Here is a 27,627-nt window from a genome sequence, read left to right on the forward strand (position 1 = left end):
TTAGCTTTAGCTTACATTAACCCTTTGGAAAGTGAATCCTGAGTGCTCATTGGTGATAACATGGCTGCAGACCTTTTCAATTATTTCACACATCAGTAGAATGTGTTGTTTTTATATCGTTGTAGTTGCTATTTTTTTTGCTGATGGGCAAAAAAAATTGAAAACAAAATCACATCTTTTTTTTAATGCTTTATTTATAGTTTGTCATTTTACAAAAAAGAACATTAATTCCCTCCATCCACCCAACCACCCATATTACCCACCCACCCTAATCTTATAGACAAAAGTGACAAGAATGAATGAAAATAAAAATGAAAAATAGAAATAAAACAATAATAATAAAAGTAAAGGCAGTAACAATAATAGCTAATTTAAAAAAAAAAGGGAAACCGGTTGATTAACAAGCAAATATTTACATAATGAACATTGTAAACAAAAAATAATGAAATAATGAAATAAATAAATAAATAAATAAATAGAATAGAAAATTCTCCTTTACATTCATAGAAATGACAATGAAACGTGAATATTTACATTGCCAAAAACAAAAAGAGAGTTTCATGATGGACTCAGGTTCTTTACATATTCAATGAAAGGTGACTGCATGGCATTATATTCTTCAGGACAGTTGGCTCGTTTGTACCTTAGTGTTTCTAGTTGCAGCATGGAGAGTATTTCCCCAATCCAGCAAAATCACATCTTTAATGAAGATCAGATCTCAGTAGAGACTGAAAGAAGGTTTTACTGTGAATGAAGCACTGCCATTGTATACACCTCTCTGTTTAATGAGTGACTCTGCAATGTCCATCCAGGTTCAGGCAAGTCCTTTTCCATGATGGGGAACGGGGAGCAGCCGGGTTTAATCCCTCGACTCTGCTGCTCGCTGTTCGAGAGGGTCCACAGGGAGGAGAACGAGTCTCATACTTTCAAAGTGGAAGTGTCCTTCATGGAGATCTACAACGAGAAGGTCCGTGACCTGCTGGATCCCAAAGGGTGAGTCTGATGTCAACTTTGTGTTGGTTTGCATCTCCGTTTATAGCTCTGTTGTGTCTAGTAGCCTGAATGTGGGACAGCAACAGAACGATGCGCGTAGGAAGCTCAACCCAGTCATTTCCTGCAGGACAGCGGCCAGCGTCGAGCTCTGACACTGCTGCATTCTTCTCCTCTGCGGTCTGATGTGGGTTGGCAGACAGACTGCAGGGGAGAGTCAGCTGTGAGAGAGTGTGTTTCAGGGACATCTGCTAGTGAAGCTTGGAGCAGGAGAGTGATCAGAGCAGCCCCACAGAGAGACGACAGTGGAGAGCTCTGTGAGCTGCAGATGTCTGAGGATGCAGCCAGACTCTTTTTTATTTCAACTTCCTGTTGCTTCTAAAACAAGCCTGAAGCTCTCTTGTTCTTCCTGTCGCTGTGATTCTTGGTATAAACACATTAAACAGGGTTAGGTGTAAAGAAGATCACTGTCACACTGTGAGTTGGTGTTTCCAGCAGTGTGCACGGTTGATTGCTGGAGTGGAATTTTGGGACTTCATGTCTACCAACCTGACTCATCCTTTAGCTATGCAGAGAAATTTGATGACTCCTACCAATCCATAAGCTCTCTTTCAAGCAGCCACATGAAGATCAACTTCAATTTACTAACCTGCACCATCTAGTGAAACACCTTCCTACACAGCAAACATAAATTCTTGCAGACATTGTGCTTTTTCTTCAAGACACGTTTGGAAGTTTTTTCAGTAAAAACTACCATGACAAGCAAAACTCCAACAATTACTTGATCCACTTCAAAGTATTCTCTGTTCCTCTGTCCCATAGATCTGTGGTGTTTTCTTAAGCACCTTGGGGGTTAACGGGGGACTTTGTCCAAATTAGCAGCTGAAATCAGTCTTAAACAAGAGCATTGTTTACCCCCATTGTTGAGAAAGTTAAAAATAAAGCAGTCAATAAAGCATCTGTATTTTTTTCCTCTTTATAAACAACACTGAAGGCGTGGGACACCAGAAAGTAATGGGAAAAGCACATTGACACATTGTTTGTGCGTAGATATTCCTCCTTTAAGAAACTCTATCAGTTTTTATGGACACTTTTTTCCAGTAAACTTGGCTTCAAACTCCCGTAACACTTTTATTGTCGTTGTGCTGAATGTTGCTGAATGTTGAGACTTAATTATTTCACCACTGCATGCACACTATTCCATTTCCATTAGAAGTATCGTAAAATGTATATCATAAAAAAACAAGTTATCATGCCAGAGATATTTATGCTGTGAAAGCTATTCTTACACAGCATCCAAAACAAAATCAAAAAGCTGTCTAGTTACACAGGGAGAAAAAAAATCTGATTTAATCCTTTGAGGAAAATGGAAAAAAATCATATGAATTTCTCCAAATTCATTGAAGTTATCTTTGGTTGTGATCGAGCAGGCGAGGTCAGAGGAGATGCTTTTAGCTTATCCAAACAGAGAATCTGTGGAGCTGCTATTAGTGCTAAAAAGTATCTCATGAAAACAACCTGGAGGCAAACAGCAAAGGAAACTGTGTTCAATATTAGTCTCTTTGTTTTTTTGCACAAATGTCCCTAATTATGAAATTGTAAATAATCCACCCTTACTTTTCTCTTTCTTGTACTAACTGTTCACTTTTTTTTTCCCCTTTGAAGGAGTCGACAGTCCTTAAAAGTCCGTGAACACAAAGTGTTGGGTCCATATGTGGATGGTTTGTCTCAGCTGGCTGTGACCAGCTTTGAGGTGCGTTTTTTTACCCTTCTGCTATCACACAACAACCAGAGGTCAATGTGAATCTTTATCACCTGTCAAACACTTTGAATCTTACATATGCATATATACGATTAAGGACAGCAGTATCTGACCCCTGATTTACATTCAGAACAGTTCAGTATCATATCCTCTTAAGTGCAGGGGCTTACACACAAGTATTCCTAATGTGGGAATGTAGTCATGAGGTTTTGTGCTGTATATGTGCCAAGCCTTGGCAGGACTTTCCTTAATTAAGTTTAAACATCTCCACCCTGTTCTTCTGTCTTGTGCTCCGCCTGATATTAGTCAAATAGATTGCCCTCAGCCCTGGCCCACTACCATCTGTGACCCAGTTCACTCACCTGGCACGCAGCCATAAGAGAGCACTGTCTGACTTAACTGTTACCATAATGATGCAAGCTTTACTCAGATGTTCAAATTGTCACAATTCCTCTCAATGCACACTCCTCACTGTCTCTCTTTAAAGGACATCGAAGTGTTAATGTCGGAGGGGAACAAGTCTCGCACAGTCGCAGCCACCAACATGAACGAGGAGAGCAGTCGATCACACGCCGTCTTCAGTATCATCGTCACACAAACGCTTTATGATCTACGGTCTGGGGTCAGTCCTCTTTCACTTTGTGATTTTTCTCTACTTTATCCTATAAATGCACGGCCATGGCTGAATGTTTATGTTGTGTTTGTTAATAGAACTCAGGGGAGAAGGTGAGCAAGATGAGTCTGGTTGACCTGGCAGGCAGCGAGCGAGTTTCCAAGACTGGAGCTGCTGGAGAGAGACTCAAAGAAGGCAGCAATATTAATAAGTGAGTATTGTTTTCCACTATTAAAGGATATAAATTATGAAATTCAATTAATCAATGAACAGTGTGACTGTGATAGGGCTGTAATGGATTTTATTTTTGTGGTTATAGATCTCTCACCACATTGGGCTGCGTGATTTCTGCTCTGGCTGATCAGTCTGCAGGAAAGGGGAAGGCCAAGTTTGTGCCGTACAGAGACTCAGTCCTCACCTGGCTACTGAAGGTATGACACATATTTTAAGAGCCTCTGTATTGGTTGTTATAATGATAAGTGATTTCCCTTCTTCCTTCTATCAGCTTGCATTTTTTACTCTCATCTCTAGGACAACCTTGGCGGGAATAGCAAGACAGCCATGATAGCTACAGTGAGTCCAGCGGCTGATAATTATGAAGAGACTTTGTCCACACTCCGATATGCAGACAGGGCCAAAAGAATCGTAAACCACGCCGTGGTGAATGAGGATCCCAATGCCCGGATCATCAGAGAGCTCAGGGAGGAGGTGGAGAAGCTTAAAGTTCAGCTCTCTCAGGCTGAGGTGAGAGGAAGGGATTGTGTGGTCCCATGAGAAGTTTATGAATGGAATCATGCCAGATTTGTCACGGTGATCCAGACTGTAAGGATGCATTTTACCCCTGTCTTCTCCTCAGTCCTTGAAGGCTCCTGAACTGAAGGAGAAACTGCACGAGTCTGAAAAACTCATTCAGGAGATGACCGTCACCTGGGAGGAGAAGTTGAGGAAGACAGAGGAGATTGCCACTGTATGTACATCAGTCATAAACAGACTCCACAACCCAAATTAGAACTCTGTATATTTAAAGGTACAGGAACACTGTGATTTTCTGTGCTTACAGGAACGTCAGAAGCAGCTGGAGAGTATGGGCATCTCTCTGGAAACATCAGGGATTAAAGTGGGAGAAGACAAGTGTTTCCTGGTTAATCTGAATGCTGATCCTGCCCTCAACGAGCTGCTGGTCTACTACCTGAAGGTAACACAGTTTATATGATGTGATTATGCAATACTATAAAACTTACAAACTACCTCCAGTATCTATTTAACTGTGGACACGAGGGTTGGGAGAAAATACTGATACAGCAATACACTGTAATCCTGACTCATAGAATACAATTACCATATTGCAGTTTATTGATTATCCAAGAAACGCTGTTCCCTGACGTTATGATTATCAGGGGCAGTGAATCATGTTAAACCATATTGTATTGTATTAGGGCCGTCACAATATCATATTTTCACCTGGGGATAACCTTGACCAAAAATAATTCATGATCATGATATTATCATGATATTTATATCAACCATTTATTAACAGAAAAAAAACACAACATTATCTGTCAAATTTTAAAAAAAGGCAAGACATGGTTACTTTAAATTGTTGCTTTGTAAACTTTGTTAATAAATGCATCAGCTATCTTATTTATTTATTTGTTTGTTTATTTATTTACAGGGACAGTGCATATTAATGAACATTTCAGCGTTTGCATCAAATTTAAATATACCAGAGTTAGCCATAACGCTAATTTTAATCCATAGTCCCCGGCAGGTCAAAACAGAGTTCATGAAAACAGTACATCATGGTAGCATGACAATGAAAACAATAATACATAGCTGTGTCCTGAGCTATCATTTACTATGAATTGGCGTCATATGAATATGGACCGATTGATCGACTGATTGATGAAAGTTATGTTCTATCTGTATAATACAGTACTTTACTTTCATTTCTCGTCTCCCCGAACAAGATTTGCACTGCAGTAGAAACCACACTCTGAAGGGCTAAACTCTTTGTCTCCTTCTGCTGCTTCTTTGAATACCCTCTGTTTTATGGCAGCTGGCAACGAGCATAACAAGCCACTACTGCCCCTCACTATAAACCAAATTCAATCAGGAGAGACACAATTTGAATATTAAAGGTTATTTATTACAACTGAATGAATAATGAAACTTGACATAAATGTTTGGCGTAAGGACTCTATAGGGATAATTTTGTGAGTGAAGGATGTGTGAATATGGCAGCAGAAAAAATCCCCGTAGAGTCCAGACTCTGGTGGTGGTGGTTGATGAATTCTAGGAATTGAAGGCTTGCAGAGACCAGGTGGAGATGGGGAGGTGGAGGGTGTGCACCATCAATGCAAGAAGGAACTAGCTGGAGAGAGAGACACATTTAAAAAGACAGCAGAAAGTTGATAGGCTGACGATAAGGGTGTGCCACTGAGCTATTGGATGACACCCGCCACTGATTAGCCAATGACAGCTCTGGAGCATGCAGCTGGAAGCGGGTGAGCTACTGAACGAGGGAGAGGAGAGTTAAACAACTGCTGTGATTGCTTTATAGTCTTCCTGTCTGAACTTTCGCTAGAGCTACATAAGTTACATGGTATACTTTGTGCTTATTTTTAGCCCAATATCAGTATTTCAGTATCAGTAAGACAGTTATTGTTAATGCCGGTACATTGCAACAGCCCTTCATATTGTATCGTATCGTATCGTATCGTATCGTATCGTATCGTATCGTATCGTATCGTATCGTATCGTATCGTATCGTATCGTATCGTATCGTACTTTTAAATTACATGGTCCTATAAACAGTTGAACCTCTATGTATCATTGTTCAAATACAATAAATGTGTTATCTCCACTGACTAATAATATTGCATTATCTAATTCTCATTTTAAGGATTCTTAAAGCACTTTTATTTTAATGTTAACATATACAAATATTACATATTCAACCTAATGTGACATTTTGGAAATGGCTCTACTTCAACAAAATTGAAATGTTTTACTGACAGTAATCCTGTCAGTGTTCCAAAATGTAGCTTTTCAACCTTGTCCCTTTGCCAGATGTTCAATTAGCCATTTAGAGCAATATACGTACAAATAGAAGAGGGCAAAATGAAAAAATGAAGCAGATGAAGAGGATAAAAAGCTCAGAGGAGTGAGATAGCATCATGCAAAGTAGGGCATGCAAAAAGCAGGCAGTTGTAATGTCACATTAGACAGAGGTCAAATAAAAAAGAGAGCAATCAGATGATACATTTATGTAGACAACCAAAACAAGAAAGCTTGCTGCTCAGATGGAAAGTCATTTTAACCAAGTTTTAGCTTCATCAGAAAAATAGTCATTTGTGTTGCTATATTTTATGTTCAACAGGAGGATTTACGTTATATAAATGCGGTCTGTTGTAAATAATACAGACCCATGACCTCAACATCCAACAAAATACCTGGACCTGAACAAGCAGGGGCATGTGAGAAAGCAGCCTGTGCGGCACACTGAACAACAGGCCTTTGTCTGAGTGCTGCTGTCCAGCCTGGCATATCAGTGTGGAATGAGTGAAGTGGGTTAGTTCGCCACAGGGTCGGACTTCCTACAGAGGCGGAGATGTTTGTTTAACATCACCCACTCTGCAACAACAGGAACACAGTTATTTCACTCAGGCCTTTGGTTTTAATCTAAGGCGTATTCTTTTGCACATGAAAACAAAAAACAGCTTTTTAAACCCTGCAAGTTTTAACGTTTGACTTCAAAATGCAAGATAAAGTTACTTGTCACATCTGAAGATCTGTATTTGTAGTTTCCTTGATCTGTCATCCATCTGTGTGCAGGAGCACACACGTGTAGGCGCCGACACCTCTCAGGACATCCAGTTGTTTGGGATCGGTATCCAGCCAGAGCACTGCGTCCTGGAGCTCTGCCCGGATGGTGACGTCACCCTCATGCCCGTAGGGAATGCCAGGTGAGCTATTACAGGTCTACCTTTTTCATACTCTGTGTCTGCCTCTGTTTATCTCTCTGATGTCTGCCTGCCTTTATGGATGACTGGACCTCAGTGTTTCACATGACCTCATTGTGCAGGAATCTGTGATGTGAGCTCCACACTTTGATAACAGAGCCCTGTCTGCCTCCTACTTGCAAATAGATTGTTACTCTTGAATTAGATTCCCATGTTAACAAAATGAAGATCAGAAAAGCAACAGACATCTTTGATTCCTCTGTTTTCTCCAGGACCTGTGTGAACGGGACAATGATTGATTCCTTGTCACACCTGTGGCACGGAGATCGAATCTTATGGGGCAACAACCACTTCTTCAGGTACAGGACTTGTTTCCGTACGGCCTTCAATTTGAAAAGAGTCATGAAACTGAAAAGTCTGACTCAAAGGTGTTTTTTTTCATATAGGATTAATCTACCTAACCGAAAGCGGCGGGACCGTTTAAAGGAGCTGGAGAGAGCCTCTCCCAGAGAGAGCTTCATCGAGGCGGACGTGGAGACAGCCAGCGAGGCCTCATCTGAACAGGACTACAGCTACGAGTTTGCTCAGATGGAGGTCATGATGAAAACTCTGGGGAACAATGGTATGATTAAGATAATCTGCATCCTACAATCTCTGTTATCCCTCAGGCTTTCAAGCTACAGCTCTATACAGTATGTGCCCCTCAAAGGTTTCAGCCCGTTGATTTTGTTCCTGCTAATGTGACCGAACAATAACTTTTCAGTGCCGTAGCTTTAAATGAAGCTGTTTCTTACTCTTTGTTGTGATCCAATCGATCTCACTCCCACTCTCTACCATAGACATATAAAGAGTAGACACTGCATCGACCGCTACTACCTATCGGCGCTGACGAGCCGTTGGGCCGCCATCTTGGTCCGGTCACCTGCTCCACTTAGTGTAATCTGTTTGGCAGGCGCAATTAAGTGTCAGCGCATTTAATCAATCATAACTCACTGAATGCTAAACTGATTTTCATGCAGGTTTTTTTTTTCTGAAAACATCATACATGTAGTTATGATGCAGGACACATGGTTCGGCGTATTTCAATATTCATAGTGGGCTTAACAGTAATAGAATATTCTGATATGTGATATATGTGATGTATGATAGGTATTTTGCTGCACAGTGCTCTAGCATCTTGAAGTCTCTGCTGCTTCAGTTTACGTTTACAGGTAGGATCATGGGAGGACCGAGATGGCGGCCGTATTTCTTGCGCCCCAGCAGCCGATGCGGCGTCTACTCTTTATTGTGTCTATGCTCTCTACTCCCCACATTTCCAGTCTCTGTTCAGCCATCCTATCAACAAAGGCAAAGAGCAAGGCAAAGGGCAAAGGGCCAGAAATTGATGAGGATGTTTATTCTTGATCACAGACAAATTAGTTTTAAATTGTCTGTAGATGACATAAAAAGGACAGTTTTAAATGCACAAGCCTTTTATATCACAACATACACTACCAGTCAAAAGTTTGGACACACCTTCTCATTCATTGGGTTTCATTTATTTTAATTATTTTCAACATTGTAGATTAATACTGAAGACATCAAAACTATGAAATAATCTGGTTTTGCCATAATATAGATTACAACAGTAGTCCATTGTGTGCTAACCCTACCTCTGAACAACACAACTGATGGTCTCAAACACATTAAGAAGGAAAGTAACTCTACAAATGAACTCTTGACAAGGCTCACCTGTCCTTTCAAAACCATTCCTAGAGACCACTTCATGAAGCAGACTGAGAGAATACAAAGTGTTACAGAGTGTGCAAAGCTGTCATGAAGGAAAAGGGGCTACTTTACAGAATCTAAAATATGACATTTATTTTTGTTTGTTCAACACTTTTTTTTTTTTTTTTTTAAGTTATTTTTGGGGGGCTTTTTGTCTTTATTTGATTGGACAGCTGAAGAAAGACAGGAAATGTGGGGAGTAGAGAGTGGGGCAAGACATGCAGGAAATGGTCGACCGGCCGGGAATCGAACCGGCGACCCCTGCGACGAGGACTGTAGCCTCTGTATGTGGGGCACTTAGACCGCTAGGCCACCAGTGACCCGTTCAACACTTTTTTGTTAATTAAATAATTAAATATATTTTCTTTCATAATTCAGTATTAATTTACAATGTTGAAAATAATTGAAATAAATAAAAACCATTGAATGAGAAGGTGTGTCCAAACCTTTGACTGGTAGTGTACATGACGTACTTGACTTTTTATTTTTTAAACACTTGAGTTATATAATTTCCTTTATAACAATACAGTAGTTGTAGCCAAAAACTGGCCCTAAATAAGTGTTCACGGCATAAAAATATAAAAATAAATTCATTGATTAAATTAAAAGTAATAAAAAATGTTTAAGAAAAAACACATTTCAGCTGTAAGGTACTAACAAGGTGTATAAATGACTTGAACTTAAAGGAAAAGGGGAACACAGTTCAGTTAGGAAACAGAGACATTAACATTCACTTTAGAAGACAGGTCTAACCACCACCTCATACAGGCATATGTGGCTTTAAGTTGCTGGGAATGACAGTTTCTCAACATACTCAGTAAATGTCACCCATGTACGGTTATACCTTCCTAGTGAGCTCTTCAACTTAAACCTTAGGTTCTCCATTTCAAACCTTTTTTTTATGTGGGATCACAGACTCACAAATACTTTGGCTTTCTTTCTTTTAGCAGTCAGACGTGTCACTCATCGTCACACAACAGTGGTTGACAATGCAAAGAAAGGCTGATTCTGTGTGCGCTCATCAGTTGTGTGGTCTGACATCTAACCCTTGCAGATATTTCAGGCATTATAAATAGAATTTAAAAATTGTTAATCTGGGGCGCTGGTGGCCTAGCGGTCTAAGCGCCCCACATACAGAGGCTATAGTCCTTGTTGCAGAGGTCGCTAACTCGACTCCCGGCTGCAACCATGTCCTGCATATCTTCCCCAACTCTCTACTCCCCACATTTCCTGCTTCTCCTCAGCTGTCCTACAAAAGCCCAAAATATAACTTAAAAAAAAAAAGGTCAATCTTGCTGCTGATGGTCTTGTCTTCTAATCTTCAACAATACTACAACTTAACAATAAGAAAATGATCTTCAATCATGGCCTTAACTACCAGTCAAAAAGGTTATGTGTTTTGGTTTTCCAGAGAGGGCTTATAAAAGGTGCTTTTGATCCAGGTAAAGTCAGGTTATCAATGACATTTCAACTTATTTAATGACTTTATTTTATATCAGCTGTGGGTGTGCTTCTTTGTTTGTTCGTTCCTGTTTATCTATTTAACCTGTTTACTGTTCACTACTGTAATAACCTTTTAACCTCCTTTAATTTAGCTATTTTGTGTCTGTCCTCATGATGAATATATGTGTCTTTTATTGCTTAAAATATGTTACATTGTGTTTTGATGTCATATTTGCACACATAAGTCAATAAGTATACCATTAAGTTATGTTCTATTCTATTCCCCTGTTCTTTCATGTTTGTAGACCCAATGCAGAACGTGGTCCAGGTGCTGGAGAAGCAGTACTTGGAGGAGAAGCGGACAGCTCTGGAGGAGCAGAGGATGATGTATGAACGCGAGCTGGAGTCGCTACGACAACAGCTGTCTCCAGAGAAGACGCCACAACACCACCGCAGCAGCAGCGAGCGCCTTACGTTCCCAACGCACATGCCACATGGCAAGCTGCGGCTGTGGACGGAGGAGAGGTGAGTGGAGAGACGCAGACACTGGAACTCAGACTATACACTGCACTGTGGTGTGTTTTTTTTTAATATCACCCATGAATGCTTTTTAAATCAGTGTCCACTGTTTGCTTTGGCCCGGAGGTTGTTTGACTTTACTTGGAAAAAAACATCAGTTCTCCTTTTTCTGTTACTTGAATATGTTTGCACTAGTGATTGCTAGTTAGCATTCGTACATGTTTCTTCTATACTTTGCCATTTTTTAAAAACACCAGAGTGCTCTGCATGTTTGTGTGGATAAGGATGGTATGTCTGTGGCACCTAGCATGTTCGTAGGTCTTCTTCTTCCTTGAATGAATGATATCTGTGTTCTGTTGTCTCTCTCTCTCTTTGTGTGTGTGTGTGTGTGTTTGTGTGTGTGTCTGCTTGCCAGGGATGAGCTCTTCCGTCAAAGCCTTTCTCGACTCAAGGAGCAGGTTGTGAAAGCAAACACCTTGGTGCGAGAGTCCAACTTTCTGGCAGAGGAGATGAGCAAACTCACAGACTATCAGGTCACCCTTCAGATTCCAGCAGCCAACCTCAGCGCTAACCGCAAGGTCAGACCTCTGAACCTCTAACAATCACACACCTTCACCATATCACCTTACGGAAGGATATGAAACCTTAGCTGGAGGGATTTTTTTTCATCTGTTTTAGCCTTTGTGCTTTGGTTTCTACAAAAATATCAGAACTTGCTGAGTCTGTCAATCTGTTATTTTAATACAGCGCGGAGTGATAGTGAGTGAGCCGGCTATTCAGGTGCGGAGAAAAGGGAAGGGGACCCAGGTGTGGACTATTGAGAAGCTGGAGAACAAGCTGGTGGATATGAGAGACCACTATAGAGACTGGAGGGAAGGTGCAGATGAGACGGTGAGAAAATATATAAAAAGTGAAGCATAAAGAATGAGCTTGATTATTCAGTGTTCCTATGATGTATTTCTTTTTGTTGTTTTTGCAGAATAACAAGGCAAACAGTCATTACTGTGACCCGTTCTATGAGGCGCAAGAGAACCACAATCTCATAGGAGTAGCCAACATTTTTCTGGAGTGCCTTTTCCATGATGTCAAACTGCAATACGCTGTCCCCATCATCAGCCAACAGGGAGAGGTAAGGCTGCTCCAGCATAAACAGACTGATGCACAGATGAATTATTCAGTGTACAGCTTTCCAATGCTCTTGCCACATCAGATCAATATGGAAGGATGATACGCAAAATATTAAACAAGAATAAAATGAGTTATGTACCGCTTGAAATACATCACCAGAAGACAAACGAGTGCAGATAAATACACCCTAATCCATTTTTCCATAGATGGGGAGCATGCTTATGAAGTTGCTTGCATATTTCATTTTGTCATTTTGTTTTAATGTGTCCTACAGGTAGCAGGGAGGTTGCACATTGAGCTGATGCGAGTCAGTGGAGCCGTTCCAGAGCGCCTGTGCGGAGGAGATGACTCATCGGAGAACTCCAGTGAGAGTAGCTGCTATGAAGTGATGGACACTAATGGCGAGATCGTCCACATGGCCAAGAGGCTAACCTGCAGGGTAAAGGCTGGTTGTTACTGGATTTGAACTGAGATGTTTTGATTGCAGATTCAGAAGCATTTCATTCCCATGTTAATCTATGAAAAACTAATCTACGTAAATGCTCACTCAGCTTAATCCTGACCTTTTTTTTTTGCAGGTGCGGATCAGGGAGGCCACAGGTCTGCCACTCAACCTGTCCAACTTTGTTTTCTGTCAGTACACCTTCTGGGAGCACGGTGAGCCCACTGTGGCTCCTCCTATGGTCAGCCCAGATAGACCCTCCCCTCGAAGTCCAGATGCTCAGTTTACTGTGCAGTTTGATCATTGCAAAGTACGCACAAAACAAGACTAGTAATAATAATTGAAGAATTATTCTGAACATTTTAAATGTTTGTTCCTAATGAGAGCTGCATATAATTTCGACTCAACCACTACACCTTGTGTCATTGCAGGACTACGTTGTGCATGTGTCGGATGAGTTTTTGGAGTTCATATCAGATGGAGCATTGGCCATAGAGGTCTGGGGTCACCGCTGTGCTGGAAACGGACGTTCGCTCTGGGAGTTGGACGCGCTGGAGGCAAAAACCCAGACTCTCCGAGACCGGTACAAGTTGCACCCAGACTTTTACACATGCAGACACTCACAGGCACTGACGATTCACACCTAACTCATCATGGCTGTTATGCATTTAAGGTGGAGTGAGGTGTCTCGCAGGATTGAGCTGTGGACCTCCATCCAGGAGCTGAATGAGCAGGGAGAGTACTCGTCTGTGGAGCTTCATCCTGGGAAAGACATCAGCACAGGAGGAGTCTTCCAACTCCGACAGGTCAGAGAAAAACTTTGAGCAAGTTTCCCTCCAGGACAGACTGGCTGCCCTATATCAAACTCACATTTAAGAGGATTATTACAGATTATGTCATCATTAGCAGCCTTGTGAATGTGGTCATTTGAGAGCTGAGTTATTGGGATTTGTCCAAGCAGGGTCACTCCAGGAGGCTGCAGGTGTGTGTGAAGCCAGTCCAAAACTCAGGCACGCTGCCTCTGCTGGTGGAGGCGGTCCTGTCTGTCTCTATCGGCTGTGTGTCTGCCCGCTCTACCAAACTACAGAGACCGCTCGACAGCTACCAGGTCTGTGAAACACCAGTTCTCCTTTCTGCACACATTCACATGCTGCTTAGACCATTGTGTTGACAAAATAGGATTATGATGTATGCAAAGCTGATTTGAATGCAGAAGTGAACAGAGTTTGGGGAACAGTACACTTGTTTCATGGCCAACATCATCATGCTGATTCAGCCAAAGTGTGTTCAGTCCATCCCTGGTTTTCGTGCCATGACTGGTTCATCTGGATAGCTGGCAGCGAGTCTAAAGAAGACCAAGGAATGTACAAACTCATTAGCGCTCGTTTGTTTGTTGGTGCACTGATTTGACCTGATGCAGACAGGAGGCCATGATTTGAAAAAACTGTGCGCAGTCATGGAATCCTTCTTTCTTTTTGTTTTACATTTTGCACATGTAGAATAATTGAAAGTAGATTCTGGGGCTACTTATTGATTCTGACAGCATGTGTTACCCAAAAACAGACATAAATGGAGGTACTGTAAAGCTTTGAGCTGTCTTATCAGGGCCCTTTTTTCTTGCTCCCAACATTTGCCTGTGTTCTCTCCTACCAGAGGGAGGTTGACGAAGATATGGATAGTTATCAGGTATCCTCTCAGTCTCATTCTGCTGCTGCCCCCACTCCCCTAGTTTCATTCTGCAGCATGAAGAAAAACAACTGGTCATGTGTTTGTGACTCGGCCTGTTGCTGAGGGCACGTGAGGCCGGAGGCAACAGGCCAGGTCTCTACCAACTAAACGAGTGCTCTAATAAACAGCTGCTGCACATGTGGATGATTTCTGAAGCTATAATTATCAATCACAACAGCCCAGTCTTTGGCAGACCTCTGTGAAAAATACAGTTGTGCCCATGGCTGAGCTCCAAGCCAGAAGTCTGTCTCTCCCTTGCTTCCCCCTCAGGTTGCAACACACTAATGCTACAGTGCTTGTCACTACTGAAGAGCTGCAGGAATAATAAGACTCATGTAATCACGTTGGCATTGCATGGCTGCATGATTTACTGCACTTTGCATGGTGAGAGAGTGCTGATATCAGAGGCATAATGTGGTTGGCCTCAGGTTCTGTTGGTCACTGGGGGGGTTGCAAAGAAGGAATGTGCTCTCTGTGGTTCCCTAGCAGAGTGATCTGCTATGCATCCAGGTAGGACATTGGATGGCTCTGGCTTTATGTGACAACATGTTAATGTGTGCTAGAAAGTGTATGAGTGTGTGTTGGTGCATGTGAATCAGTTTTGAGAAGGGGTTGAGAGGAGGTTTGTGTGTTTTTAAAACAACTGTAATTGTTTGTTAGCCAAAAATACAACCTGAAATCTGTAACTTTGAACCCCTTAGTGTGGGAATTGATAACACGATTAACTTCTATTCTGATTCACTAATTAATAAGAGATGGTGTGTTAAGGAGTGGTTATGATTGTCCCTTAGAGTTTTGCACCTTCACTTTACCTGAGAACTCATCACTGACACTGATTCTGCTGTCTGTGTGCTTCCAGGAAGAAGATCTAAACTGTGTTAGAGAGCGCTGGTCGGAGGCTCTCATCAAGCGTCGGGAGTACCTGGATGAACAAATAAAGAAGATCATCAACAAACGTGGTGAGTCCTTGACCCTGTGTTCTTGCTACAGCATCCTGCAGGGTGGGGTGCTGTGTGTTTGTGTGTGTGCATTGTTGAAATTCCTCTTTACTTTTCATTTGCAGAGAAGTCAGAGGAGGATATTGAGCGTGAGGCTCGACTGGTGGAGCAGTGGGTCGGCCTGACTGAAGAAAGAAATGCAGTGTTGGTTCCTGCGCCTGGCAGTTGCATCCCTGGAGCTCCTGCAGACTGGTGTGACACAGCAAACAGAACTCCTCACACATATCAGAATATCAGACTCTTTTAACCGTCAGCATTTTGCCGTCTCCATTTTTAACCTCATTCTTAACTCCACACAGGATCCCTCCCGCAGGAATGGAAGCTCACATCCCCGTCCTCTTCCTGGATTTAAACGGTAAGGCAGACACATTCTTCATAAAACCGGTGTTTCACAGCTTTGTGTCAGGATGAACGAACACTGAACCTTTTTTATGCCACCAGCGGATAATCTGACAGTGAATGAGCAGCTGACCGGCCCACATGCTGCAGGCGTTAACTCCATCGTGCCAAAGGAGCATGGCAGCCAGTTCTTCTATCTGCCCATCATCAGACACAGTGATGAGGAGGTGAGCAGTGGGTTTGACTTTACTGCCCTCCTGTGGCTAAAGAAGGAACTCTGTGACACATCAACAAATTTGGATACAGGTTCAGGAATTGACATCATACAACCATTCATATGACCAAACGATCATCTGTTTATAGAGCTTGGTGAGACTGTGTACTTGTTAAGTTATCCTCCTGAGACCCAGACGAAAAAAAGTTTTGATATTATTTTTTTAGATAATATAAGTATTGGGGTTGAAAGAAACATATTACAGAAAAAAAAAACAATAATGTTGTTCATTTAATTTGTATCATCTGTCCCTTGTAGTGGACATCAGGTCTTGATAAGTCACAGAATGTAATTATATTATTTCATGGATTTGTGTAATCAAATTTTTTACTGATTTGATGTGTCAGTGTGTGCGTGTGTTCATGTATGGGCATGTGTGAGAGTGCATGTGTGAGAGTGTGTGTGCATGTATGAGTGTGTGTGTGCGTGTGTGTGTGTGTGTGTGTGTGTAAAATCCTCTCAGCCTCACTCAGCCCTCTGCTTCCTGGAGTACGGAAATTGGTTAAACACAGATGTATTTAGTCCTGCTCTCCACTACAAAGGACACTGAATAAAAGTTGTGTTTTGAAAGGGTTATAATCACTGTACATTTGTGAAATCTTACTACATTGATGTTAAGACTCTAACATTGAAGAATCAATTTGATTATTTGCAAGAGAAACATGATATCTGCAAAAAAAAAAAGATCCCTCACCTCCTTTGGTGCCATGAAATGTGAAAGTTGATTTTGCAGCCATTTTGAAAAGAACGTTCATGTGCTCTGTTGGCCACACCCCCACAAGTGAGACATCATTAGAAGGCCCAGGATGTCCTCTTCACAGGACAGTGGGGTTTTTGCAGACTGCATATATGGTGCTTAACTTAGATGGCTAAAATGCATGTCCTCCACAGAGGACAAAAAGGAATTGCTGGGTCTCAGGAGGTGAACATTTGATTCTTTTCTAAACTTGCGAGTCATCATTCTAAGTTTTTTATCTTAGTTGATGTTACAACTTTATTTGTTGCCAGAGTTTTCTCAGATAATTGCACAGAACAGAGCAACATATTCCTTACACAATTATGGGTATAATTGAACACATGCACACTCTTGTTATTGCACAACATTGTGCCTTGAGGAAAGCATTAAACAGAAGTCATCCTAGTTTCCATTTGATGCTCTAAAGCACCAACCACACAGTAATCACTTCCCTCTTTGCAGTGCTATATTGTGCTGACATGTCATGATATGAAGAGTTTTCCTCATCAGCCAACTCTGCCAAACCCACAGCAACAGCTCACCTACTCAGCTGTAATCTCTGTGTGCACACTCTTGGCAGACATGCCAATAGACGACTGTGATTTACATTACTAAATCACATCTTCTCTTATACATCAGCTGTCCGCTGCGTGCTCCTGGGACTCATCCATCCACGATTCAGTGCACCTCAACCGCATCACGTCTCCCAATGAACGCATTTACTTGATCATCAAAGCCACAGTGCAGCTCAGCCACCCGGCCTCCATGGAGCTTGTGCTCCGTAAGAGGATCGCCGTCAACATCTACAACAAGCAGGTGAATACAAGAGATGTCAAATTTAAAAAAAGCAATAACAGATGATATTTTTATGACCAACATTGTTTTGAATTATTCCAACAGAGCTTCACTCAGAGTCTCAAGAGGAGAATGTCCTTAAAGAACTCGCTTTACTCCTGTGGTGTGACTTATGAGATCGTTTCAAACATACCAAAGGTAAAACTCTGATATCTGATTCAACAACTTAAGCCTCTGATGAGTCGCCGAAACTTAATCTGCATTCATGTCTTTCCTCTCCAGGCTTCAGAGGAGCCAGAAGAAAGGGAAACCTTGGCCCTCATGGCTGCTCGCGGGGACAGCGAGGAGACTAAGGATGGAGAAACATACATAGAGAAATACACACGGGGGGTTCTGGAGGTGGAGAACATCCTCAGTCTGGAGAGGCTACGTCAGGTATGTTCTGCTTTAGAATATTAACATAAATCAACCTAAACAATATGAACATTCAGGAATATTATGATGGATGTAATTGAACTACTGGGGCTACATTTGGATCTTTTTTGTTCTAAAGGCTGTGACCGTGAAAGAAGCGCTCGCTGCCAAGGGTAGACACCTAAGAAGGAGTATCAGCACACCAAATGTACAGCATGTAATGAACACCACTCAATCTACTGCCCGCTGAAACATATCATAATGACTGTTATAAACAAAATATGACTTTAATATCACGTTGTTTCTTTCCCTCCAGTCCTCATGTAGTAAAACAGATCTGACCGGCTGTGAGGATGAGGAGTATAAGGTAAGCAGTCACGTAAATAAGAATGCTTCTATAGCAAAAAAAAACACACACTTCAACAACAGGGCTCCTCACTCCATTCTCACCTCTATGTTACTGTCCAGGACCACTGTGATCATGGGGACAGCACCAACTGCAATCCTCCCGAGGGCTCACTTTGCAACACACCCATAAAAAGCAAAGAGAATCCAGGTGAAGCACATCAAAATCTGCATCAGTCGGATTTTGTCCTCTTGTTTTTTGGTGTGGGAAACTGAGATTTTATTACATCAACCAAATGTTCCTGCTGATTGTTCCTGCACAGGTTTGGTTCCTGAGAGTCCAACTTTTTTCAACTCCAGCCCCTTTAAAGTCCTCTCCCCTCAGCCACCTAAGTTCCTCAAGTCTCTGCTGCCTGTCAAAGAGGAGAACAAGGCAAAGAAAGCCCTGGAGGCCCGGCCACTGCTGGGACAAGAGGTAAGCAGGAAGTAGATTATTGACTCTCTCTTGAGTGTTTGTCTGTCATCCATCAGAAACATGTTTTACATTTTATCATCTCACCTTTCTCATCAAGTTCAATCTCGACAATATGGTGAATATACTTACACTGATAAGAAATAAACCTACTCGTCCAAAGCTGCCTGAAGAATTTTGAAAATGGCTTTGCAAGTTGCTTGACTGGAGAGAACTTTTTTTTTTAAATGACATCACCATCCACTGTGTTTATGTCCGTGAAAGAGCATGACTCACAGGAGCATGACTTCAACTGTGGATAACCATAACGCTAAATGAGTCAGAGCTCTGCTGTACAGTCTCAGGCCTGAATTTGTTTGTGGTTATTTGATTTTTTTCTTTTTGATTAATCAAGGCTGTTCCAACCATTCTTACTAACCTCATATTTTTGTTTTCATCTGTGCTTGAAGTTGACTAAAGTAGGTGTGGGTTCACTAAGCAGCAGGTCTAGAGAAAAAGGGAAGGGTAAAGTTGATGTCAAAGAAATGTCCGTCTGAATAGAAATGCTCTCTTCTTTGATGTAAAAATATAACAAGAACTGAAATGTTAGCCACAGGCTGCAATAGTATGAGAATTTTACAAAATGAGGGTGAAGACTAGAGTGTGACTGATATTTCTGTTGGCAGAAATAAGAGGACCAGTATGGATCTATCTATCTATCTATCTATCTATTTTGGCATAGATGTTCACAGATCTGTGCAAACAATGCCTGTAGTGATTTAGAAACTGGGTCATTTTGTAATTATTTGTTAAAACAACCAGCAATTTGTGATTTTCCTACCTCTGAAATCAGTCTTTAAAATTCTCTATCAGTTAAGCAGACATAACAGACCCAATACCTACAAGTGCTGGTACAATCAAAAGTACAGCAACTCAACTGAAAACCCTTCAAGCACAGTCTTTGTGAATTATTAAACTGCATGGCACTAACTGTGTAACTGGCCTGCCCAGCTCCAAGCATGTTATGTGTGTGTGTGTCAAGTGTGTGCTGTTATTCTGACCCATCCACAGAGCATGCGCTCATGTGTGGACAGCCCTGCACTGCTCCCCCCTCCCTGCTCCTGGCACCGGCCCAGGGCAGGCAGCGAGGGCCACTGCAAGCCTTCCACCTCCACCCTCACCTCCACCTCCACTCCCACCAGCAGACAGCTCAGCCACACACTGCCACACTCTGCTGTAAGTGCTACACACACCAGCACACGTTGCTCTGTGGGTATAATGGAGGAGCCTTACAGACACATGCACGCCATGATAGACTGATGTGACACACTTACACCTTTACACACAAAACAATTCATATGAGGTTTTTAAGTGAACCTCTTCTCTGGAGATTCCCATTAGTTGGCAGGATTTTTATCCAGGTTCAAACAGTTTGTGAAACTTTTTAAGTTCCCTACTTTGTTTTCTGTTCCAACAGTGTATCGAAAAAGAATAAAAACATATAAATCACTAAATTACTGAGAGAATAGCTAGAGTCCAGAGCATTACTTTAGCCTGGATGAGGCTGAGTAGTAGACTCTGCTTTTCTACATGGTCAAAATTCTGCTGCAATCCATGTATAGCACAATGTAGTGCTGCTTTCTTCCAAATTTATCTGTGTGGAACTGGACAAAAAATGCCCTACGCACTAGTCCGGCTGAAATCTACAGATGAATACTTTAAATATGGCAGAGAAAATAGAAGCTATTTTCACAATATAGAAAAAAATAAATTTCCCAGTACATTAATAAATATTTTATCAAAAAATATCCAAAAACAATTTCAGTGCTACTGCACATATGTGTAAAATATGAGAAACTTTATCTATAAATAATGTTTATTTTAAATAAGAACTATTTTTTTATTAGCTCATGTTATAATCTATGCCTTTCTTTACTCTGACATCCTGAGTGTGTGGGTCCAATGCTCTAACACTGCCTTGTTTCACCAATAAAAAAAAACCTTCACATTGATTGACAGCTAACCAATCATGTGAAAAACCAATATATACCTGAATATAAGACAGGGTTTTTTCCTTTGTATACATCTAAATAAATGGTATTGTCTTATATTTAATGTTTAGTTTTAAAAAGCCAACATTCATTCACAACAGTGGATTGTTTTGATAACATTTACACTACAAGTCAAACGTTTGGAAACACCTTCTCATTCAAGGGTTTGTATTTATTTTAATAATTTGAAACACTGTGGTTTAATACCAGAGACATCAAAACAATGAAAGAACATATATTGAATTATTTAGTTACCAACAAAGTGTTAAACAAACCATAATATGTTTTATATTTTAGATTCTGTAAAGTAGCCCCCTTTTTTCCTTCATCACAGCTTTGCACACTCTTGGTATTCTCTCGGTCTGCTTCATGAAGTGGTCCCCATGGAATGGTTTCTAATTAACATGAGCCTTGTCAAGAGTTCATTTGTAGAATGACTTGCCTTCTTAATGTGTTTGAGACCATCAGTTGTGTTGTTCAGAGGTAGGGTTAGCACACAATGGATAGCCCTATTTGACTACTGTTGTAATCCATATTACGGCAAAACCAGATTATTTCATAGTTTTGATGTCTTCAGTATTAATCTACAATGTTGAAAATAATTAAAATAAATAAAAACCATTGAATGAGAAGGTTTGTCCAAACTTTTGACTGGTAGTGTATCTGTAAAGCGAGTGCAGCTGTCATGACTGAGGCCAGCTGTCACTCACAAGTACGGTACCAGGGGGATTAAAGATGGAGAGAAACGAGGATCGTCTGAGACAAAGAGGCTCAGAAGTAGACAAAGTTAAGATAATAGTTGTCACTGCAGCAGAGTCATTAAATAACTGTCAAGCAGTCAAGAAAAAATGTGTCACAGTGTGTCACTTCCGAGATGGTGAGACCCCAAACAAAACTCTTCAAATGTGTGAGTATGCAACAAAAAGAGAAGGCTCCCATATTTCGTTCGATGCGGTAAATATGTCACAGCAGAACTCATCAATCATACACAATCTACATTTTCCATGATCACATTTTAGGCCATTTTTCATTGACTTCATTCTCTAAAAAAAAAAAGTTGTCAGTGTAGGCTGATGCTCTATACAGGCTGTCGCTGACATCATATGTGTGGCGGGGTGTCTCTTTTTCCCCGTTCCTGTTGTTTCCATCAGCAGGACTCTGAGGACGAGGAGACAGACTTGGACATGGCTTTGAATCTGGATCATAGTAGCCGGGACCACAGCAGCTTCCAGCCTTACGTCCCAGAGGACTTTGCAAACTTTGAGATCTACAACGCCACTTTGGAAACCCAGGATGGCTTTCTGTCCTCCCGCTCTGACTCCAAAGGAAGCCGGTGTGGAGGAGGTGGGAGTGGAGAGAGGGAGGTGCCTCGAAGTCCCACAGCCAGCAGCTGCACCAGTGGCTATTTTTCACACAGTGCCTCCAATGCCACGCTGTCTGACATGCCCTTCAGTGCCAGCGAGAGCTCTGACCACCTCAGCTGCAGCTCCAGAGACACCCAGGAACCCCTCGGCTGTCCTGCTGGAAGAGGCTGCACCCCAACCAAAAGTGTTTCTGCTGGGACTGACACCCAGCAGCCTCCTCTCTCAGCAGGTGCAGTAGTTCAGGATCCTCTTAACCAACCTGCCTCCTCGCCTGTCAGTATTCCTCACTGCATAGACAAGCTGCAGACATTTCCTTTGCCTCACAACTGTGTTCTCAGTGCCAGCCAGGAGTTCACTGACTTTAAAGGGGCAGACGACAGTATTGAAGAGGGGGAATTAGCACATTTCACGGGGGGGTGGAAGCAGGAAGGTTTGGAGTTCTCCACAAACCAGCAGAAGGAACCAGATAATGGGGAAACATGTGACACTAGCAATGAAAAGACCTCTGACATATCTGCTATTATGCACACATCTGCTCCTGCAAACACTTCAAACTCTATATTACAATGTCCAAATATTACAGACTCACTCAGTGTAGCTGTGTCCAACAACACTACCACAGTATCTGTGCCTGACAAAGTCCAAGCTATATCTCCAGCTTCATCATCCCCACCCACACTGTTATCAACGGCCCCCTCCTCTGCCCTGATCACACGAGCAGGAGGAGAACCTCTAATCCAGGAGCCGGCTCAAGGAGATTTGCCTCACGGGAGTCCCTGTCCCAGCCCAAACCCCAGCAGCGCAGAGCCCTCAGGTGATTCCAGCGGAGATGAGAGCACCCCCGTGGCTCAGCTCCCTGACTGGATGGCGCCTGGAGAGTCGGTGTGGGTGGGGAAGAGGAGAGGAACTGTCCACTATGTCGGAGGGGTGGAGTTTGCCAAGGGGATCTGGATTGGTGTGAAGCTGGACATGGCAGTGGGTGAGTTGGGTTTTTTTCTACAGATTTTGCTGAAGCACCTTTCTGTAAGTAATGTGACAGGTACATATGTTCAATGGTGCTATTACAGCATGACATATGTTGAATACATTTGAACTAATGTCACCATCGCTTTGATTCTTTACCAAAGAGCATTTTTTGGGTATTTTTTATAGGACTAGAAATGTTTGTATTTATGTTCCTATGTAAAAAAAACTAATTCTAAAGATAATCCCCAGCCTTATTTGATCTATGAAATCAGATGTGATACCAGTATGGCAGGTATAAAATGTTCAGTGGGCCCCTTATCACCCTCTGATGGTTGTCATTTGTTTCACACAAAGTCACTTCAGCAACATCACCCCAGGGAGTGCTGTTACACTGAATATCAGGACAGCTGTGATGCAGTCATAGTCTGGCTTCACCTGGTTTCTGATATTGCTTTTATACAACAGTCCTTCATCCCTCATGTGTCTCAGCAACAACTGGCTCCACAATTTGACTGGAATTGACTACAACCGACAGACTCAGCTCACGCTGTTTTAGGTGGTGCTTTATTTCATCACAGATGGATTCACTGAATCAACACGAGAGAGGAGATAAGCACGAGTAGCAAAGATGTTTCACGGCTGAACACGGCTTTAAAATCTTTTTTAACTCGAAAAGCCGTGGCAGAGATCGCCGGTGTTTTGGTTTAAACAGCGACCCTGTTAACTGGAGACTTTCAGCCGGATGCATCCCTCATGAACGTCTTTGGACGATCATTAAATACTTAATGTGTGTGTACTTCTTTTGAAAAGTACACACACATATAATAAAGATAGAAGAAATTAAAGAAAGAGAAATCAAGTGAATCACAAATGTGTGTGATGTTATTGTGGACAACGAGTGGAATAAACACACTGCGGTTAAGCTACCAATCAGACACGTTCAGCATTGCAGGCCCTGCCCCCCAAAAGCCCCGAGGCTTTTTGAAAAGTACTACCCCCCTAGCAGGGGCTTTTTAGGGGGGAGATTATCTACCCCTGAACTAAATTTAGACCCTAGTTCCACCCATCGAAACGCACGTAGTTCCGGGGTAAAGTTCCTGCAGTCGAAAAACGCCTATAAACAACTTCCTGCACACTGACTTATTTTCTGTGTCTAAACTTAAAACCAGTCAGAATCAAAATAATTTGTAGTTTGCATTTTATGTCAGAATGTTTTCACTTCCTTACAAATTGACAGCAAGCAGAACCCCCTGGTTTTGAGAAATGAAGCCAGTGCAAAAAAAATGCAGTTCCTCGGGTTGTCCACCTGATGCTGGTTCCAAAAGCCAAGGCCACCCGTGTAACATCCATGCTATAATGCCAGTTTTTATAGCACAAAATTACATATTAACAGCCTGGTACAAAAACTGTTTGGGTCTCTATAGCCCATTTCTTCATATGTACACACTGTATCATCTGTTTTAAACAGTCTTTGTATTATTAGACACAATTAGGGGCCTGACTTGTTTAACAGGTAGGCCCATTGTAGCTGTTTGCCAGGGGGCTCAAGGCTGGTCTCAGCTCCTCCTCTTTGCATGTGTCTAATACAAGCGGCAACCTCCGGTCTCAGACGATGAAGCCAATGCGGAAGTGTTATAAACTGTAATACATCGAGAATCCGCTTGAGGCTGGCTGCAGAAACACCGGAAACCACATAGAAATGAATGGGAAAAAGACGATCTTTGCAGCATTAATAAACATGTTTACAGCCTGGTTAAAAAAACGGCTTGGCCCTACGTAGCTAATCTCTCTATCGGCACACACTGTACGGGGGTGAATTTTTTTCTAACGTGACGGTTAAGAAGATATTAAGATTACCAGTTTTGCCCAAATAAGGACATGACTGACGTGACCCCCGGTCGGGAACACCCAGCCATTGGCTAAGAGGCTCACACTACGTCACACTCTGCCTAGTTGAGTTCCGCATTACCAATATGGCTGCTGCCGTCGATTTGCTTCAAAACAGCGCTCAGGAACAGATGGGTGACGTCACGGATACTACTTCCATATTTTATGCAGTCTATGATCGGCACAAACTGTACGGGGGTGAATTTTTTTCTAACGCAACAGTTCAGAAGATATTAAGATTACGAGTTTTTGCCCAAATAAAGACATGACTGACTTGACTCCCGGATGGGAACACATAGCTGTTGGCTAAGAGGCTCAAACTCCGCCCCTTTACGTCACACTCTGCCTGGTTGAGTTCCTCATTTCCAATATGGCTGCAGCCGTCGATTTGCTTCAAAACAGCTCTCAGGAACAGATGGGTGACGTCACGGATACTACGTCCATATTTTATACAGTCTATGGTCTAATATATACTATTGCAATTTTGACGACTCAGGTGATCTCAGGTCCTGCCCTACAGACCTATACCTGTAATCTTATGCTTTAGTGGTTAAGTTGGCACAGAAATCACAGGATTCAAAAACAAAGTTGGACTCACACAAGAAAGTCAACTTGAGTTATTATAGATTTCTTGCGTTGGAGTCATCAACCTAGTGCTCGGTGGACTTTATTGTGAAATATTAATTTAATCAAATTACTGCAAACCTGACACAACACAGATATGGGGCATTCAGGGTCCCTCGGGTTGTTTCGTGATTCAGGCCTTCTCACAGCCTCAAAAGCCCTCTATTTCTTAGGCTCTAATGTATGATGTAGAAAGACACTTCCATTCTTGTGTCCCTCATGTATCCATCATTCAGTTGTGACATAAGTGTTGTGGTTGTTTCTTTTAGGGAAGCACAACGGGACTGTCCAGGGCAGAGTTTATTTCCGCTGTCCCCCAGGCCATGGTGTGTTTGTGAAGCCATCCCGCCTGACCAGAGGACCGCCCAACATGGACACAGAACCCCAGACTCTGATCAGATAGGACCCAAAGATGGACCAGTTTTTCTTTGGAATAGCAGGGACCACAGGGAGGGGGGGTCCTCACACGTAGTGCCTAAAACCACAGGCTGACTTAAGTGTGGCTCCTCTCCTTTGATCCCTTCGACCACTCGAGTCTCTGAGCTGATGTATTCTGTAGCCGTCTCTGCTTTCCTAAAGCATATCTGACTCGAGCATTTAATGAAGGTATACCCGATTTACTGTCCACTGAAAATTCACTATGCACATATCTGGGTTTTCTACATGGTGATATTTTTGATAGAAAACTTTTAACTGAGAGTCCATATGGAAATATTACTCACATACATTTTCTTACATTGGTTTCTGAACATTACATGTAATATTTTTGTAAGACAATGCTTCCTCCCCTGCGGCTCATAGTGGAGAAATCTGGGATATGAAGAAGAAGAATGTACTACTGTTAATTAACATTGATATTTACATCAATATGTTATGTCAGGGGTAACCAAAGAACTACGGTTCCATATCTGCTGTTATGAGTAATATGTTATTTTTCTAATGTATGTATGTGGAGATAAATATTCTAAAAACATCTGTGTAAAAGTAAAGCTTAGTGCCATATCTCTAGGTGTAATGCCACATACCCTGAACAGAGGACAAATCTGCAAGAACCCTGAGCTGTTTCAGCGTTTGACTGCAGTAATGATGTTAAATTATCCTGTTGAAGTACTGTAACACTGTGGAGGAAATAATCCCCATCCAGCATGAGACTGTTGCTGTTTGGAAGCTTGCACTGGAAAGGTTTTTGAGGGTTCAACAACTGTCTTCCATATCGGACTGATGAAATATATTCTGACTGAAAAAAACATGAATCATCACTTTAACCTGGGGAACCAGTCCAAGGCCTGGATATACTGATGCCTTAATGTCCTGTTTCTTTACAAGCAGACACATACACCCCAAGCTACCAACTCAACTCCATAACAACTTAACTGAGTGTCAGACTAAATTTCTGGACTTGAAACCTGTGTATGTATGTCATGATACCCAGAAGCATTCAAAAAGCCACTCAGCCATCCACTGACTCATACACCACCTTTCATTTCATTGCAATTTGCAAGTCAACGGACTGATATATGACACTACACGTTACAAGGTACTCAATAATGCATTTTTTTTCACATGGAGGATTGGATGCTTGGGTAATGGACAGTATCAGGTTACAGAAGACGGTGCACAAGTAGTTTAGCGGTGATAAAGAGATGAACTTGTGATGGAAGTGGTGAACTGTGGAACTGTGGAACTGACTAGAAGTAGTCGTATATCCGAGCTGTAATGTCAAGTAAATGAAACAAACCCAAGACCTTACTTTAAAGAGAAGAACAAAGCTGCTCTCCCTCATAAGGAGCTGTAAATAGAAATGTATTTGAATATAGTATTTACACTATTATAATGTACAGAATTGTATTTATATTGTATCTCAAACTGTTTTAATTGGTACAAAATGTTCTAGAATAGAACATTTACAATCAGTGTTCTGTGTTGAGTCCTCATTTGTCTTTATCAAGCTGACCTTATTAACATGTTATAGTGTTCAGGAGTGTTGCACAATATTTTAGTTGAGCAGAGTGTACACAGTATTAATTTC

General features: G+C 41.8%; 1 protein-coding gene across 7 annotated transcripts in view; it reads left to right on the forward strand.

Annotated features, from left to right (window-relative positions):
- The window catches only part of kif13a (kinesin family member 13A), a 48,504-nt gene extending 20,992 nt beyond the window's left edge, over positions 1–27,512 (forward strand). The window contains exons 6-40 of one of the 7 annotated variants that reach the window (XM_034697384.1): positions 813–993; positions 2,656–2,743; positions 3,240–3,374; positions 3,464–3,576; positions 3,685–3,796; positions 3,897–4,109; positions 4,222–4,332; positions 4,426–4,560; positions 7,200–7,330; positions 7,600–7,686; positions 7,774–7,949; positions 10,843–11,062; positions 11,472–11,634; positions 11,804–11,947; positions 12,036–12,185; positions 12,459–12,623; positions 12,763–12,936; positions 13,058–13,209; positions 13,300–13,432; positions 13,588–13,734; positions 14,280–14,312; positions 15,214–15,313; positions 15,418–15,544; positions 15,652–15,707; positions 15,794–15,918; positions 17,341–17,517; positions 17,602–17,694; positions 17,779–17,931; positions 18,050–18,127; positions 18,227–18,277; positions 18,379–18,466; positions 18,579–18,730; positions 19,778–19,942; positions 21,909–23,100; positions 25,868–27,512. In XM_034697384.1, the coding sequence (XP_034553275.1) occupies positions 813–993; positions 2,656–2,743; positions 3,240–3,374; positions 3,464–3,576; positions 3,685–3,796; positions 3,897–4,109; positions 4,222–4,332; positions 4,426–4,560; positions 7,200–7,330; positions 7,600–7,686; positions 7,774–7,949; positions 10,843–11,062; positions 11,472–11,634; positions 11,804–11,947; positions 12,036–12,185; positions 12,459–12,623; positions 12,763–12,936; positions 13,058–13,209; positions 13,300–13,432; positions 13,588–13,734; positions 14,280–14,312; positions 15,214–15,313; positions 15,418–15,544; positions 15,652–15,707; positions 15,794–15,918; positions 17,341–17,517; positions 17,602–17,694; positions 17,779–17,931; positions 18,050–18,127; positions 18,227–18,277; positions 18,379–18,466; positions 18,579–18,730; positions 19,778–19,942; positions 21,909–23,100; positions 25,868–26,001 (5,654 nt within the window). In that variant the 3' untranslated portion in view covers positions 26,002–27,512. The remainder of the gene's footprint in view (positions 1–812; positions 994–2,655; positions 2,744–3,239; positions 3,375–3,463; positions 3,577–3,684; positions 3,797–3,896; positions 4,110–4,221; positions 4,333–4,425; positions 4,561–7,199; positions 7,331–7,599; positions 7,687–7,773; positions 7,950–10,842; positions 11,063–11,471; positions 11,635–11,803; positions 11,948–12,035; positions 12,186–12,458; positions 12,624–12,762; positions 12,937–13,057; positions 13,210–13,299; positions 13,433–13,587; positions 13,735–14,279; positions 14,313–15,213; positions 15,314–15,417; positions 15,545–15,651; positions 15,708–15,793; positions 15,919–17,340; positions 17,518–17,601; positions 17,695–17,778; positions 17,932–18,049; positions 18,128–18,226; positions 18,278–18,378; positions 18,467–18,578; positions 18,731–19,777; positions 19,943–21,908; positions 23,101–25,867) is intronic. The other 6 variants (XM_034697385.1, XM_034697386.1, XM_034697388.1 and 3 more) reach the window with 6 other exon arrangements.
- Positions 27,513–27,627: the final 115 nt, after the last annotated feature.

Source organism: Notolabrus celidotus, chromosome 12 (genome assembly GCF_009762535.1).
Source record: "Notolabrus celidotus isolate fNotCel1 chromosome 12, fNotCel1.pri, whole genome shotgun sequence".
Lineage (NCBI taxonomy): Eukaryota > Metazoa > Chordata > Actinopteri > Labriformes > Labridae > Notolabrus > Notolabrus celidotus.